General features: G+C 44.8%; 2 protein-coding genes across 8 annotated transcripts in view; both read left to right on the top strand.

The window, feature by feature from the left end:
• The first annotated feature begins 180 nt into the window (after nt 1-180).
• RPL7 (ribosomal protein L7) lies at nt 181-4,189 on the top strand. The gene is given in 9 exon segments (XM_082432621.1): nt 181-473; nt 849-1,018; nt 1,021-1,051; nt 1,842-1,950; nt 2,230-2,396; nt 2,924-3,061; nt 3,154-3,263; nt 3,598-3,807; nt 4,121-4,189. Coding segments are annotated over 8 exon segments (1,212 nt in total). The 5' UTR covers nt 181-195; the 3' UTR covers nt 3,807; nt 4,121-4,189.
• A 5,522-nt stretch (nt 4,190-9,711) lies between these two features.
• LOC309646368 (uncharacterized protein C8orf89) overlaps nt 9,712-16,746 on the top strand; it is a 117,831-nt gene continuing 110,796 nt past the window's right edge. For 5 of the 7 annotated variants that reach the window (XR_014255313.1, XM_082432639.1, XM_082432636.1 and 2 more), the window contains exon 1: nt 10,230-14,562. Coding sequence is in view for 5 of the 7 variants with exons in the window: in XM_082432639.1 (XP_082288765.1) it covers nt 14,543-14,562 (20 nt within the window). In the remaining 2 variants the exon portion in view is untranslated. Of the gene's footprint in view, nt 9,968-10,228; nt 14,563-16,746 lie in introns of those variants that run through there. The other 2 variants (XM_082432640.1, XM_082432641.1) reach the window with 2 other exon arrangements.

Here is a 16,746-nt window from a genome sequence, read left to right as displayed (position 1 = left end):
GCAAGTCGGAGCGCTCCCAGCCGCCTCTGAGAGGGCTCCACACTCCGCGCTATATAACCCGCGACCGGGAAGAGCCGGCGGCGGCATCGGCCCTCCCTCGGCTCGGCCCTCCCCGCCCCCGGGCGCACCCCGCCCCCGGCCCAGCCCCCCGCCCGCTCGCCGTCCGCCGAACCGCGGCGGGGCAGCCCCTCTCACATGGCCGTGGCCGCAGCCTCCAGTCCTCCTCGCACCTCCCTTCGCGGTTCACGCCCCCTGCCGTGGGGTGTCCCGGCCTCCGCCTGCCAGACCGGACGGTCGGCAGTGCCCCGGCCATCTTCCTTTGGCCGTCCGCTCCTCGCTTGTCCCCGTCTCGTCACTTTCGTTAGCCAGGGGGCTCTGGGTGGCCCCGCCTGCGATCAGGCGCTGCGGAAGACAGCCCTGCAGGCTGGAGGAACGAAGAGAAGGACCTCGGCAGCGCGGCAACGGGTGTGCCGGTCTGCTACTGGGGTTGGCAAAGAGCCGAGAAGGCGGTCAAAAGCCGGCAGCAACTTCGAATCGTAGCTAGCCCTTTGGAACGTAGGCCCAAAGGCTCTCAATTTCCCCGGCTGGAATCACCACCGCCGTGGTTCCCTACCGACCCGGTCAAGCGTTGCCCTCCCGCCAGGCGGGCCGTGAAAGTGATGCATGCCGGGATTTGTAGTTCGCGCCCCGGCCGCGCGTCATTTGCATATATTACTGAGTAGAATTCGAGAAGTATCCTGTCAAGGCAGCCCAGGGATTAGGACCCCGAGTAGTCAAGGTATCGGCACTCTTTGCTCTCATCATATTGATTAAAGAGTGTAACCAATGCATTAATTTTTCCCATACAGATTTTACTTGAAACTTGATCGTAAGAGGCTGAATCAGGCAGTTCTTAATTCTGCGTCTGCAATACGAGTTCTCAGTTCTGAGTTCTTTTCTGGCTTATCCTGGGACACCTATGAGTCGTGGGGCTTCACGCCCGCCATCTTTAAGTGGACAGCGCGCATGCGCCAACTTCCTCTTTCCCGGCTGGAACCATGGAGGGCGCTGAGTAAGTTTCTCCTCGTTCTCTCGAGAATCCTCCTCCATCCCCGAAACCAGAGGCTTTTGTCTCACTCTCTCTCGTTCCGTCTGTAACCTGTGTCTTTGTCGACTTACCTGTGTGTTTGTGACGTTGTGTGACACTCCTGGTGGTCTTAGGCTAAAATGGGCTTCAGGAGGCCTTGGGGCGGAGGTTTTGGAGTTACCGGGAACGAGGTGTGAGAGCTGAATATGTGCGGAACCGACAGGTTGTCCAGTCCCTCGTCTTTTCAAGGAGGCTCAGAATCTCTGAATGGGGTTCTTTTTCCTTACCTGGCGTTTGTCCGAGGCATCCCTGCTGTCAGGTCTCTGCTTACAGCATATGGAGCTTGAGGCTTGAAACGGGGTTGTCTTTGGGAGTTTGTTTGGGACTTTTTTTTTTTTTTCTCCTTGAGACTCTTAAGTCCTCTTAGACTCACACTCACTAATAGTCTAGGGATCAGTGTCTTGCGGCAGCCTTTTACTCTGCACGGTTTGCTCTCGGCATTTTTGTTGTCGTGGGACCCCGGGAGTGATCGTAGATTAAATGTGAATTTGTTATTTTTGTGACTCGTTTAAAGCAAGTGGTCCGTGTTAAAGGTAAAGATAACGGGCATAGGAATTTCTTAAAATCTGCATCTTACACCATAGCATGCTACAGCAGTTAAAGGTACGTTTGAAGTCAGTGGCGATAGTAGTGTTAAGAGAGAGCGCTCAGTACAGAATGGGAGTGCTGCAGTGCTGTGAGCTTTCTGAATTAACGCTCTGTCTGCTAATGTTAGAGAGAAGAAAAAGAAGGTTCCTGCTGTGCCAGAAACCCTTAAGAAAAAGCGAAAGAATTTCGCAGAGCTTAAGATCAAGCGCCTGAGAAAGAAATTTGCCCAGAAGATGGTAAGTAAACTTTTTTGAGGCACCCAGTTAAGAAAAGGTCCTATGATTGAAAATAAGGTGGATGTTTTTAACAAGGCTTGTTTACTTCAGCTGCTGTAGCAGTGAGGGTGGTTAACTTAGAACCACCTTTCCAAATGAAGTTAGTTATTTTCCTCTTGCAATGTTAACGCATATTGTGGTGAGAAAGCTTCAAGGGAAGGGTTTTCTTGGAAAGAACTGATAATTGCTAATTGTGTTTGGGAGCTAAAAGGCAGATGAATAACTGATGTTGGTTTTCAGCTTCGAAAGGCAAGGAGGAAGCTTATCTATGAAAAAGCCAAGCACTATCACAAGGAATACCGGCAGATGTACAGAACGGAGATTCGCATGGCTAGGATGGCAAGAAAAGCTGGCAACTTCTACGTACCCGCGGAACCCAAATTGGCATTTGTCATCAGGATCAGAGGGTAAGTTCAGTTTTTACTGCGTTCTGGTTGTAAAGGGAAAGCTGCACAATCCCAGCTAAATTTCACAGTACTTGTGGGGACCTTGGTTGTAAAACATTGGAATGAAAATATTTGGGTGGTGAGGAGAGTATTTTAGTGATTGTAAGCCCTGTGCCCAAAGCATCTATTCATTCTCGAATTGAGCACTTGAGTTCAGTGTCCTGGAGATTCATTTCAAAAGCAGTTAAATTGGAGCCTCATAAGTGCTCTGACAACGATGTATGCAAAACTAGAAGTAATAAGAGTGTTGGGGAAAGTTTTAAGTATGAAAGGTATGTGTCAAAAGACAGTTTACTTGCAGGAGAGGCAAATTGGCAGAGGTAATAGAATACAGCTAACTAAAGGGAAAAGTGGTGTTTGTAACATGAGAGGATTCTTATTTAGGTGTGACACGTGTTGCCCAAAATTGTAATAGTTAGTTTCTCGTCTTTTACTAGTAAAAATTCTGATAAAAGCTAAATGAATTTTTTGTATTTTTTTCATTGCAGTATCAATGGTGTGAGCCCAAAGGTTCGAAAGGTGTTGCAGCTTCTTCGCCTCCGTCAGATTTTCAATGGCACCTTTGTGAAGCTCAACAAGGCTTCAATTAACATGCTGAGAATTGTGGAACCATACATTGCATGGGGGTAGGTGTCTTTGATTTCTGTTCGGTAAGCTGGCAGGTGTTTTGACAGTGATAGTCTTATTTGGTCATTTATATCTGTATTTTCATATTTAGGTACCCAAACCTAAAGTCAGTAAATGAATTGATCTACAAGCGTGGTTATGGCAAAATCAACAAGAAGCGAATTGCCCTGACGGATAACGTGTTGATTGCTCGATGTCTTGGTAGGTTCTGCCTATTTGGGGAAAAGTTATTATATTATTAATTATAAAAGTTATTGTATCAGATAAAATGATATTTTTTGGCATCTTGTTGCCTGACTTTTCTCACTATTATGAATCTTCCTTTATTCCCTACAATATTTATGAAAAATGGAAGGTATGATTTCATTGGCTTGAGCTGTATCTTTGTAAATAAGGTCATGTATTTCCTTCTTTGTTACTTTATTCTTGATTTACTTGTAATTCTTTATGTCACAGCCTATCTTAATGCCTTAAAAATTTAATAGTCTCAAAATAAACAGTTTTAGTAACCTTAAATCATCTTGAACATGTTCAGGCAAATACGGTATTATCTGCATGGAGGATCTGATTCATGAGATCTATACTGTTGGAAAACGTTTCAAAGAAGCAAACAACTTCCTGTGGCCCTTCAAGTTGTCTTCTCCACGAGGTGGAATGAAGAAAAAGACTACCCATTTTGTAGAAGGTGGAGATGCTGGCAACAGGGAAGACCAGATCAACAGACTTATTAGAAGGATGAACTAAGGTGAGCAACTACATCCTGAAAGAAGTTTACTTAATACTGGAGTAAAAACGACTTAGATGCTGGAAAGGGTTTGGTTTGAGTTCTAAGCAGTATTTAGTGCGGGGGGGGGGGGGGCGCGGGAAATCGGCCATCATATATGATCGCAGTTGGTTTGGTTTCTCCTTTTGAGGACATTTATGGAGGGAAGAAAAAGCCTTTTTTTTTTCTTCCTACTTAATAATGGAAACTGAATTGGTAGTTCTTACGACTTCCTGGTTTATGTTAATTCTTAGTTATTAAGATGTTTAATGGGTTTTTTTTCCCTTCCTTTCAGGTATCTACCATGATTATTTTTGTAATTTGGTCAGTTAATAAACAGTGACTGCTTTCAAATTGAAATGTATTGTTGTCTTGGTGACTTTTTGTTATCTTTCTTCTGCCGTCCCCTAGCTATTGTGGCAAATCTTGGTGTGACACAGTTAAGTCAGATCAACAGCCTGTTGCGTGTAAAACTTAGGGTCCAGTTTGTATCTTGTGAAAAACATTCCTGGGGTTTATTGAAGATTTTCCTGTACGAAGTCCTCATTTTTCACTTTTGAGTTGGCCAAAATGGGTCTAGTCTAAGAAAGCCCATTTCACAGGCCTTTGTGCATGAGTAAAGGTTCAGTTTACAAATAAAAATCCGTTGCTGAAATTCCATTTTCTCAGGCTTTGGCTTGCCTATAAAGTAGTGAGTAAATGTGTCATTTTGTTTTTGCATTTCACTTTTATGTTTTTGCTTTGCATCTTCTACCCATACTTACATGAATTCCTAATGATTCCACTACATATTGTGTATATCAAGAAGGAAGAAATGAAATGTGCCCATGGATGCAATTTATTTGGAGCACCTAAAGAACTCATGAGAATACTAGTGAGCAAAAACTTGAATTTATAAATAACATTCCCTATATATTTTTATGTATCATCTCACCTAGGCTAGCAAACCTGAAAGTTTTTTTTTTTTTTTAATTAATAGCTACTTTATTTATTTATTTAGCTGTGTTGGGTCTTCGTTTCGTGTGAGGGCTTTCTCTAGTTGCGGCAAGCGGGGGCCACTCTTCATCGCGGTGCGCGGGCCTCGCTATCGCGGCCCCTCCCGTTGCGGGGCACAGGCTCCAGACGCACAGGCTCAGCAGTTGTGGCTCACGGGCCCAGTTGCTCCGTGGCATGTGGGATCTTCCCAGACCAGGACTCGAACCCGTGTCCCCTGCATTAGCAGGCAGAGTCTCAACCACTGCGCCACCAGGGAAGCCCACAAACCTGAAAGTTTTAAGTGTAGTGCAACGGGAAGTACATATAATAAAAGTAAAAAGGTTTATGATTCTCACTGACTGTGCCAAAGGTATGATGCCGTATGAAATAGATGCTCTATACTTTTGATTCTGTTGCACCAGAATCATCACTCTTTAGTATTTAAAAGTTGCTAGACAAATACATTTAAATTCTTGGGTGTTGGAAACTATTTGGATTAGTGAGTTTAGGGTCAGTGAATCCTGGAGGGAAATCAAGGTTATTAGTTTCTAAAACCAATGTTACCTGTATACATGTGTATCTAGTGTTTTGCAAGAAATTTAATATCTTGGTAAACAGTTGGATCAATGTATAACAAAATCATTAATCTCTTGGTGGAGCCTAAAAGTCTTTAAGTTTTGAAATTACCTGTTTTGTTTTACTGCTTTAGTAGGTAACTACACAGTATAGCCCACGTGTCTTTGCACATCCAGTATTCTGAACGGTAGGAGTGGCTCGGAAGAAAACGTCTAATTACTGTAATAAAGTTGTTCAGGTGGCATATTGCTAACTACCTAGGCGTGTAGGATTTGGAATAGTAATAGAAATGGCATTCTATATATGGGATGGTGGTATTTAATAATGCTTTTTTCAAAAAAATTAACTTTTTAAGAGCAGTTTTAGGTTCACAGCAAAGCAGAGTGGAAAGTACAGGGTTCCAGTATACCCTCCTGCCCCTCCCTAAACAGCCAGCCTCCCCCACTCTCAACGTTGAGTGGCACATTTGTTGTAGTCCATGGATGTTGACACATCATTACCCAAAATAGTAAAGTTCTTGAAGCTGGTGAGGGGGATAGGAAGATCTGTAGGTATATGGAGGGGAGAGAAACAGTGTTGGGGCTGTACATGTCCTCTGCAGACACATTTGTTTGCAGTCCTGGAAATTCACTCTCCACATAGTTTCCAAATGCGGCTAGAGGACCAGAGGATAGGGAAATGTATGAGAGAGTTTGGAAGTGGGGAGGACATCTGGCAATATGGTAGAGAACTAAAGCAATGGGGATAAACATTAAAAAAGCATGCTGTGAGGTGACAGCTGTCAGATTGCTAGGGAGTAAATTGGGATAATCATTTGTCTTCACAGGATTGATCGTAAGGATTAAAACTGAGCATGAGAATATTTTGTGAACTATTAGAACCTGTTGAAATGCACCTTAATATCTTATTTTACTTAAAAAACTCCCCTGAAAGTGGTGTCACTTTCTACAAGAGATCATCCACATCCGCTAGAAGGCTAACCAACCTCTGATGAAAGTCTGGGCCACCAGGTTCTACTTACACAAAGATTCACTTCACATAAGTACATTGCCTTTTTGTACCCTTCAAAGTTCCAGCTTTATTAGGTCTTCCCCTAGCTACCCTAGTTTAGTTGTCTGTTCCCGGTGTTTCCTGGTCTTGCTTATCTTCGAAGGTTCCTTTGTGGTAAACTGGATTAAGAATGCTGGCTCTGGGGCCAAACTGCATGAATTCATATCCAGCTTCCACTTAATAGTTTGAGCCATTAAATTACTTCATCTCTGGTTCCTTACCAGCAAAATGGGGGCAATAGTAGTACCTAATTTCATAGGATTTTAGTGAAGATTAAATATGTCAGGTCATGGAAAATGCTTAGGGCAGTGCCTGGCCCACAGTGCTAAGTAAATGCTGTCTGTTGTGTAACTTGAGCACTTAGCAGGGGTGTACAAAGGAAAATAGCCTCTGCATTCATGTGTTAATGGGCAAGATAGACTTAACACAAATATCATAAGTGCTACACAAGGATGTCTAGGATGTGACAGATTCTTGAAGTGTCATTGGGGACCACCTGCAGGGGAAGATTGACAACTTTCCGTTCCCGCTGTTTTCCTTTACAGATTTGGTATCAAACTAGCCAAAACATACATGTGCCTCTCATTCAAGTGCTCCCTTCTCTTCAGCAGTTAACTTTTTAAGGGGGGCTTTTTTTCATCCTACCCAGTACCTGACATAACATATAGTAGGCACTGAGTATTTGTTTTCTATCACTACTGTCACAAATTACCACCAACTTAAGTGACTTAAAACACAAATTTATTGTCTTAATAGCTTTGAAGGTCAGAAGTTCAAAATCAGTTTCACTGCGCTAAACCAAGGTGTCAGCAGGCCTTCCTGCCTTCCGAAGCCTCTAGGGGAGAATCCGTTTCCTTGCTGTTTCCAGTTTCTAGAAGCTGCTTACAATTCTTGGCTTGTGGCCCCTTCTCCACCTTCAAAGTGTAATCTCTGTTTCCATCCTTCCATCATCTCTGGCTCTGATCCTCCTGCCTCCCTCTTTTGTGGACTTTTGTGATTATGTTGGGCCACGCAGATAATCCAGGATAATGCCCCACCTCAAATTCCTTAATACTGAATATAAGTACATCTGCAAAGTCTACATAAGGTAGCATATTCACAGGTTCTAGAAATTAGGGCAGGGAGATATTTGAGAGGGCCATTTTTTGATCTTTTTTTTTTTAAATTAATTTATTTATTTTATATATTTTTGGCTGTGTTGGGTCTTCGTTTCTGTGCGAGGGCTTTCTCTAGTTGCGGCAAGCGGGGGCCACTCTTCATTGCGGTGTGCGGGCCTCTCACTGTTGCGGCCTCTCCTGTTGCGGAGCACAGGCTCCAGACGCGCAGGCTCAGTCATTGTGGCTCACGGGCTTAGTTGCTCCGCGGCATGTGGGATCTTCCCAGACCAGGGCTCGAACCCGTGTCCCCTGCATTGGCAGGCAGATTCTCAACCACTGTGCCACCAGGGAAGCCCCCCCATTCTTTGATCTTTAATTTATGGCTCCCAGCTATATTTTTTCCTGTTCCTCAAAAATGACAAGCTTCTAATGTAGGGTCTTGGCACTTGAAATCTTGTGTCTGGAGCACTCGGCCCTGAGGAGGTCTGTGTACTTGGCTTTTTCATTCTGGAAAAAGATCTCTGACACCTCTTCATGTAACCTTGTTTTTTTTTGTTTTTTTTGTTTTTTTTTTTAGTAGCATCTTTTACTATCAAATAATTTTTCCATTTACTTGTTATCTGTTACTTTTCCCAGCCACTCAAGATTTGAGTATGTATCAGGTTTGAGTCTTAGCCTTCTCTATTCCAGCAGTTAGAACAATGCCTGGTGCATTGCAGGTCCTTTGCTTTTTTGATTGAGTGAATCAAGCCTTTTATGGGCAATAGCCATTTAAAATTTTGCATCTCCAGTGTTAGCACATTTTAGTCCTTGGGTGTTTGGGTGGGGAATGGTGAGAGGAGGAGTGGAAGCTTATGGAGATTAGATAGATATTTTTTTACTCAGGAGGACTTGGGAAAATGAGTTTTATCGGTAGGGGTAATAGTATGTGAAAATATGTTAGAGGAATATAGGAGATGGTTCCTGCCTGGAAGTTTCACAGAGGAGGTCGAATTTGGGCACCTGGAGGTAGAACAGCATGAGCCAAGGCAGAGAGTTGGGTAAGAGTGTCAGTGGGCGGTGTGATAGCCAAGAGGAGGGGATAGCAAACTCAAAACAGACCGATTTAATAATAAGCATTTGATCATGTATTGAGGGCTAGTGTACACTTACTCCACCTTACCCTGGGTGGGTGGTTCTCCACTGTGAGTGCAACTCCAGAACTGAATTCTTAATTGGTTTGGGGATGGGCCCAGGCTTTTTCCCTTTAAAGTCTCCATGTGATTTTTAACGTGCAGCCTATTCTAATAGGGAAGTATACCACTATCCCCATTTTTTAGACGAGGGGCTAACTTTCCCGACTTCCAGGATCACACAACTAAGTGGTTAGGTTCCAAGTCTAATTTGAGTTGGTTTTCTTAACCAGAGGAGCTAGGAAAGGTTAGTATCAAGCTTAATGAAAACAAAAGTGGTGTGCTGAGAGCAGTTTCAGGAGTTCTGTGGGATCCGAAACCATCTTACCAGGGCGAAGCTTGCAGCCCTAGTGGAGGGGTCAAGAAACGAAGACAGGGTTTGGAACAACTTGGCAAGAGTATACATAGGCTAAGCCACTACTGTCCGAGTCAGGCCGCTAGGCTTTCCAGCTAGGGAGGAGACGTGCGCCGAGCCTTTCACCGAAGAACCTCGACAGTGGAGGCGTAGAACGCGGAATCCGGGAGCGCACGATGAGGGAACTCGGGAGGGTCACTTGCCGAAGATTGCTCTAGTCAGGTACTGCTGGTCCACTCATCAGTACTCTGGAGAGCCTGGTTAGTTTGAATCTTAAAAATGCAACCCAGAGAACCGAACCTCACCAACCTTGTCCAACTGCCCACTACCCACCCTGTCTACAGTGGGTGGTGTCACGACTGAGGCTCGTTTCCGCAGCCTCCTGCCACCCCAGCCCCTGCAGCCGTGACTCCGACTGCGGCGGCCCCCTACAGTAGTTGTCCAGTGAGTCCTAGCGGTCTCCCCGCCGCCCAGGCACCATCCTGGCGCGGCAACCTGACTTGCCGCCCAGAGTCCTGCGGGACTGCGCCCGGTGACCGCCCGGAAGGCATCCCGGAAGCTCCCGCCTAGCAACGGGCACGCATCGGGCGGGCGGGGCGGCGGCCGCAGCAGCTTCTCGCCGGGCGGGGCGGGGCGGGGCTGAGCTGGGGGCGCGCCGCGCTCCCGAGCGTCGTCGGGCTGCCGGCCGCTGAGCATGATCGCCCCGAGAGCGGCGCCCGAGCGAGCGCGCGGCTGCCCGCCCCGCTCCGCCGCAGCAGTCAGCCCCGCGGCTCTGCAGGTCTGGGCCGGGGATTCGGCTCAGCGCCGGGCTGCCACTGGCTCCCGCGCTGCCCGCTGTCCCCGCCCCAGACCTGGGCGCCGCCGCCGCGGGCCAGGCCGGAGAAGCCCCTCCCCTCCACGGCGGAGCTGCGGGGACAGTGAGTGCGACCGGTCTGGGGGAACCCCGGCCAGGGGCGTGCCGGGGTTGGAGGGGACGGGGGGCGGCCGGGTCAGGCCTGAAAGGGAGGTGGGTCCCTTAGGTCAGCTGGCTCGGCCCCCTCCCAAGAAGGGCATCTATTCTAGTGACGCACACGGGTCGCCCCAAGGATCCTCGTGATGCTCTTGGAGGGGGGCTGGCGGGGAGGCCGGGGCTGAGGACTTGACGGAGGCTGCGGGCGGCTCGGGTGCAGGAGTATATAGACTTAAGAGGTGAAAGCCCTCTTTAGTTTCTAGTCCTTTCTTTACTTTCTAACACTTCTTACAGTTCATTTAGTATTTATTCTCTTGTCATTTGTTTTTGGTCATCAGTGGAATCATATATGGATTCTTTTGAGAAATTGCTTTTTTCACTTAAGATGTGGAGAATACCTTTCACAGCAGTTTACTTAGGTCTTCATTGAATATTTCATAGATGTGTCACATAGATGTATGATTATATGGTATAGATGTATCATAATTTATGTAACCATTTCTCCTGAAGATCGGTTCCAATTTTTCCTTATTACAAACAATGCAACAATGAACATTCTTACACATGGGAACAGTTCTATAAAGTGAATTCCTTGAAGCAGAATTGCTGGGTCAGATGTATGTACGTTAAAAAAATTTGGTGGGATCTTTCCTTCCAAAAAGTCTTTAGTGATTAACATGTCCATCAACAGGCTGTGGTGAAAAAAACCTGTGTTTATTATCGTCTAAAAAACAAATCAGTATCTCCCACTAATTGAGTGTTTATTACATGCCCAGCACTGTGCTGAACACTTTGCATGCATTTTACTTTTATTTTTCTTTTATAAATTTATTTATTTTATTTATTTATTTTTGGCTGTGTTGTGTCTTTGTTGCTGTGCACAGGCTTTCTCTGGTTGCCGCGAGCGGGGGCTACTCTTCGTTGCAGTGCGCGGGCCTCTCATGATGGTGGCTTCTCTTGTGGTGGAGCACAGGCTCTGGGCGCGTGGGCTTCAGTAGTTGTGGCTCGCGGGCTCGGTAGTTGTGGCTCGCAGGCTCTAGAGCGCAGGCTCAGTAGTTGTGGTGCACGGGCTTAGTTGCTCCGCGGCATGTGGGATCTTCCCGGACCAGGGCTCGAACCTGTGTCCCCTGCAGTGGCAGGCGGATTCTTAACCATTGCACCACCAGGGAAGCCCCTGCATGCATTTTATTTATTTATTTATTTATTTATTTATTTATTTATTTATTTTTTAACTTCAAAAGTAGCATTTTTTATTTTTGTGGTAATTTTCAAAGCCACAAAATCCTGCATGCATTTTAAAATTTAATCCTCACTAACCCTATGAGAGTCAGAGGCACTATTATTTTCTTCATGACCCCATGGTTATGCAGCTATTGAAGTGCAGAGCCAAGATTAGAATCCTGGTTCATTTAATTGCAATGCTTATGTTCTTTGTCGGATCTGAATTCCTGGTCAGTAATTGACTGGGCATTGTGTTTCACTGGGTTGTTTGAGAATTAAATGAGATCGTGCGTTTGGTGTTACAGTATTATTAATATGTAGTTCCTTTCTCTACTAACTCCTGTAGAATTGGACATGGTCCGGTTCTTCCTACGATTCTGGTTCCTCTGGATCATTTGCCTTTCCAGTCACTTTTCTGCCTTTTCTTTATCTTCCTGGCTTGCATATATTGTAAGGGAATCTGGTTTTCTTCTCCCTGGAAAATCTCCTTTGCCAACTTTATCCAATCTCTGGCCTTAATTCTCACCAGTACATCGATAACTCTTAAAAGCTTCATCTCCCAGCCAAACCTATAGTCTTCAATATTCCTATAGCTTAGATCCAGGTTATATATCTCCACCTGAATGTCCTAGACTAATTTCATCTAGAACTGAGCTGCCTGTTGCCCTCCGCCCCCAGACTCGCACTTTCTCTGAATTTAATTCATGGTTCCATAATTCTTTTGGTCACCCTAGTTCACAGCCTCAGTCATCTTTGACTCTTTTTTCTTTCCTGAACCTCCAATATTCAATCAATTGTCAGTGTTGTCAAATTCTCTCTACTACTCTAATTTAAGCACTCTGAACTATTATATGTAGTCTCTTAACCTGGCTCCAGTCTCTGCCATCTTAATCTTCCTAAAGCATGGCTGTGAATATGCCACACGTCTGTTCGAAAACCCTCATGCCTTCTCATTGCTAAAAAAGAAAGTACAAGCCACTTTGGCCGGCGTTCAAATGTGTCTGTGATCCTGCCCCAGTGCTGAACCCCTCCTCCACTCTCCAGGGCAACTTTCACATCTTTACCTTTTCCAGCAGGGCTTCTACCCACATTTCCATCTAAATGTCATTTTCTAGTTTCTTCCAAGTCTTTTTTGAACCCCCTTGTGAAAGTTATATCTCCCTCCTTTGAACTCCTCAGATGTGAGATACTGTATATCTCTGTCCATCTAGATCCCCTAAGGCTGTAATGTGACACTTTGCCTTATACTATAGTTGTGTGAGTGGCTACGGTTTTTCCTTTTGGACTGGAAAATCTGTGAAGGCAGAATCTCTAGTTCACCTTTGTATTTGTCATGCACATGGCACATAGACTTGCAGATAGTATATGCTTAGTGAATATATTTGAGTAAGCGAGCTAATATATTCACCCTTGGGAATAAAAAATTGCATGTATTAGGGTATTGATAGCTATAACGACAAACAGTCCCCAACATTTTAGTGATTTAGGATACAGAACTTCAGTTCTTGCTCGCATAATAGTTCCAAGCAGGTGTTCCTGGTCAGCAGGCAGCTTTCTTCCCATTGGTAGTAGGACCCAGGCTCTGCCATTCATTAGCTTCACTATCGGCTAACTGCGGCCAGCAGGATGGGAAGGAGGAAGTATGGAGAAAGCGGGCCTGGGGGAATCCCCTGGCAGTCCAGTGGTTAGCGTCCTGACTCTCACTGTTGTAGGGCCTGGGTTCAGTCCCTGGTCGGGGAACTAAAATCCCACAAAAAAAGAAAAAAAAAAGCAGACCTGCTTCTGAAGTTTCTTGCAGAAAGTGTCACACGTTGCATTCACTCCCATTCCAACCACAAGGAGGTAACCACTTTCTAGGAACAACTGTATTCTCCGGAGGAACAAGAATTTTGGGCATCCAGTCTTCTCTGCCACAGTCCATTTCTATTTATCAAAACCCGTGGGACTTGGCTTGAACAACCCTTGCTCATAAACAACAGCAAAACTCTCCTTCTTCCCCAGTCTGGTTAGGTCAGCAAAGGCCCTGTTCCACAAAATCTAAACACAGATTTATCATCAATATGTATCATAGTGAAGTGTAATTGTTTCGTTACTTTGTTCCCCCAGTAGACTGTACGCTTTTGCATCATAATCATTTTTGTATTTCACCTCCTAGCACAATGACTGGCATTGCAAATATATAAATAACTAGCTTTCTCAATGAATCTACAACTTGCCTTTATGTTCACTTGATGATTATTTTGGTCTAATCAAAGCTAAAAATAAAGATAATCTTACCATCTGTTCTTTGATGTTGGGCTATTTTCAGCCTTTTTGCCTTTCTATTATAAAAAATGTAGGATTTGACATCCTTGAAGGTAAATATTTGGATGTATCATTGACTGTTCCTTTAGGATAAACTCCTGGAAGTGGAATTGCTGGGTCAAAAGTATATAAAATTATAGGACATATGTATTGCTAGATTGCTCTCCGGAACTATACTAATACTTCCACTGAAACCTTATGAGAGTACCTGTTTCCTTGAACCCCATCTTACACTGTCTAGTAGTAGAGAAAAAAAATTTTTGCTATTTTCAGGGCAAAAGTTGTAGCTCATTATATTATTTTGCTTTTTTTTGAGTATTAGGGCAAACTTTTATTGACCATTTTTTTTCTGTAATGAGTTATCTGTTCTTTAATAAACACACTATCTTGGGGTCCACTTTCCTATTGATTTTTAAGTATCTTTACATACAAGAGAAATTAAATTCTTCAGTTCTTTATGTCATCGTTTGAAAAGTTATTCTGGGAACTTCTGGTCAGTGTGGCAGAGGAAGCCGACATGGAAGAAACTCCATCCTGCTTCCATATATTTCAAATGTGGGATAAGGTGTATTAAGATCATTTATGGCCATGTGGCCGAGCTAGGAACCAAGAGGAGGAGACCCCCAGGTGGCAGAAATGAAGGAATGCTCACACAGGAAGGCAGCGCTGAGCATCTGCTGAGAGCTGGGAGTCACAAAGGAGTACTGTTCCAGTTACCATGGATGCATCACAAACTTCTCCAAAACTTAGTGGCGCAAAACAACACTTTATTGTGCTCGTGGATTCTGTGGGACGGTGCAGGAATTTGGACAGTGAATGGCAGGGACGGCTTGGCTCTGCTTCACCACGTCTGGGGCCTCAGATGGAAGATTTGAAGGCTCAGGGCTGGAATCACCTGCAGGCTCACTCACTCCTATGTCTGGTGGCTGATCCCGGCTGTGGACCGAGACCTCAGCTGTGGATGTCAGATGGAACCTTTCTATGGTGGCCTCTTCCTATCACTTAGCTTCCTCACAAAATGGTGGCCGGGTTTCAAAGGTGAGTGTCCTGAGAGAGCTAGCTAGTGGAAATCGTATCATCTTTTATGACCTAGCCTTGAACATCACAGTGTCAATTCTGCTGCATTTTATTTTATTTGTTTATTTATTTATTTATAAATTTATTTATTTATTTATTTTTGGCTGTTGGGTCTTTGTTGCTGCATGCGGGCTTTCTCTAGTTGCAGTGAGCGGGGAGTTACTCTTCATTGTGGTGCACGGGCTTCTCATTGCGGTGGCTTCTCTTGTTGCGGAGCACGGGCTCTAGGCACGCGAACTTCAGCAGTTGTGGCACGTGGGCTCAGGAGTTGTGGCTTGCAGGCTCTAGAGCGCAGGCTCAGTAGTTGTGGCACACGGGCTTAGTTGCTCCTCGGCATGTGGGATCTTCCCGGACCAGGGCTCGAACCTGCCTCCCCTGCACTGGCAGGCGGATTCTTAACCACTGCGCCACCAGGGAAGCCCCTGCATTTTATTGACTAAGGAAGTTAGTTTCAGAGAAAGGAACACAGACCTCACCTCTTGATGGAGGAGTGTCAACATCACATTGAAGGAAGAACTTGCAGAGATGATATGTATTAGTGCATCCTTCTTTGGAAAATACAAGCTGCCACAAGTACCTTGACACAGAGATGATAATTAGAGAAATACCCCTCATTGGCCTGGGGAAGCTGTAAGGAAGCTTGCTGTCCACTTGAACTATGGTAGGAAAGAGTCAGCTGCTAGACATTAGAGCATCATACCCTGCACCAGCTCAAGTCTGAGGTCTGAATTCACATTACTATGTGACTCAGGGACCACAGTCTAAGAAATTGGCATGTTAACTGGCCTGATACCTCTGAAACCCAGGGCCAGGCAGAGACCAATGGGAAGCATACAGAGAGATGTATAGCACAGTTTCCACAGCTCAGGGAACACTGGACTCCTGTAGATAGCAATCTCTCTAAAGATGAGCTCGCAATCAAAGATTACAAATCATATAAGGAAATGGAACCACAAGGAAGGAGACTTGGTGAATGCAGAAAATGGGAAAACTAAAAATAATAGACAACTTGGAAAGAAATTTTATAGTATTCAAGGAGAGGAAGGAATGGAAACCGTAAGGCAAGAATGGGACAGCATGAGTAAGAACAGGAGAGATCTAGGGCTGCATATTTACCCTGACAGGGGAAGAAGAAGCACTGAGTCAACCAGTACCTCCTGGACCCCAGGTATTAGTTGACTCTTGTCCTATAACAATATTATGATAATAATAGCAGCTGTCGTTTGTTTCTATGTATAAAAATACCTTACTGTGGTCTGAACTGAAGATTCTTGTTTGAGAATTAGAGCAGTGTACTGGGCATTTAACTAGGTGCTTTTCTTAAATTCCCTTTAAACTTCACAGTAACTCTGTAAGGCAGAGATTATTATTCCCTAGGTAGGGAGACTGAGGCACAGAAAGGTTAACAAGAAAATAAGTGGGTTTTTGCCATCCAGGATTGGGTGACAGGCATGGGGAAGGAACAGAGGGCTTTGGGCTGTATAGGTGAGTGTGGATATATTGTAGAAGCTATTGCTTCTTTAGTTCTTCATTTCTTTTTTTTTTATTAGTTTATTTATATTTGGCTGCTTTGGGTCTTCGTTGCTGCGCGCGGGCTTTCTCTAGTTGTGGCGAGCGGGGGCTACTCTTCGTTGTGGTGCGTGGGCTTCTCATTGCAGTGGCTTCTCTTGTTGCAGAGCATGGGCTCTAGGCGCGCGGGCTTCAGTAGTTGTGGCAAGCGGGCTCAGTAGTTGTGGTGCATGGGCTTAGTTGCTCCGCGGCATGTGGGATCTTCCCAGACCAGGGCTCGAACCTGTGTCCCCTGCATTGGCAGGCGGATTCTTAACCACTGCACCACCAGGGAAGCCCCTATTTCTTCATTTCTTAAATCACAGGCTAGTGTGTTCTTAACTTAGGGAATGCTTAAGTCACTCTTCCGGTGAGTTGAATATTTAAACACAAATGGGCTAATTAACTGCTTATGAATTTTGGGAAATGGGTAATACTTGTGTCCAGATAAGAACTTTGCATACAGTTTTAGCAGTTACTTTCCCTAGTATTTTGCATGCTTCTTATTTTTAATTTTGCTAGAGTTTAATCTTAATACTTTTTAAATTGCGTTCCCTTGTCCATCTCTCCTCCCTCCTAAAAAAACAAAAAGAGCGA

Source organism: Balaenoptera physalus (genome assembly GCF_965194825.1).
Source record: "Balaenoptera physalus genome assembly, chromosome: 17".
In the NCBI taxonomy this organism is placed as follows: domain Eukaryota; kingdom Metazoa; phylum Chordata; class Mammalia; order Artiodactyla; family Balaenopteridae; genus Balaenoptera; species Balaenoptera physalus.
This window is presented reverse-complemented; position numbering and strand designations above follow the sequence as displayed.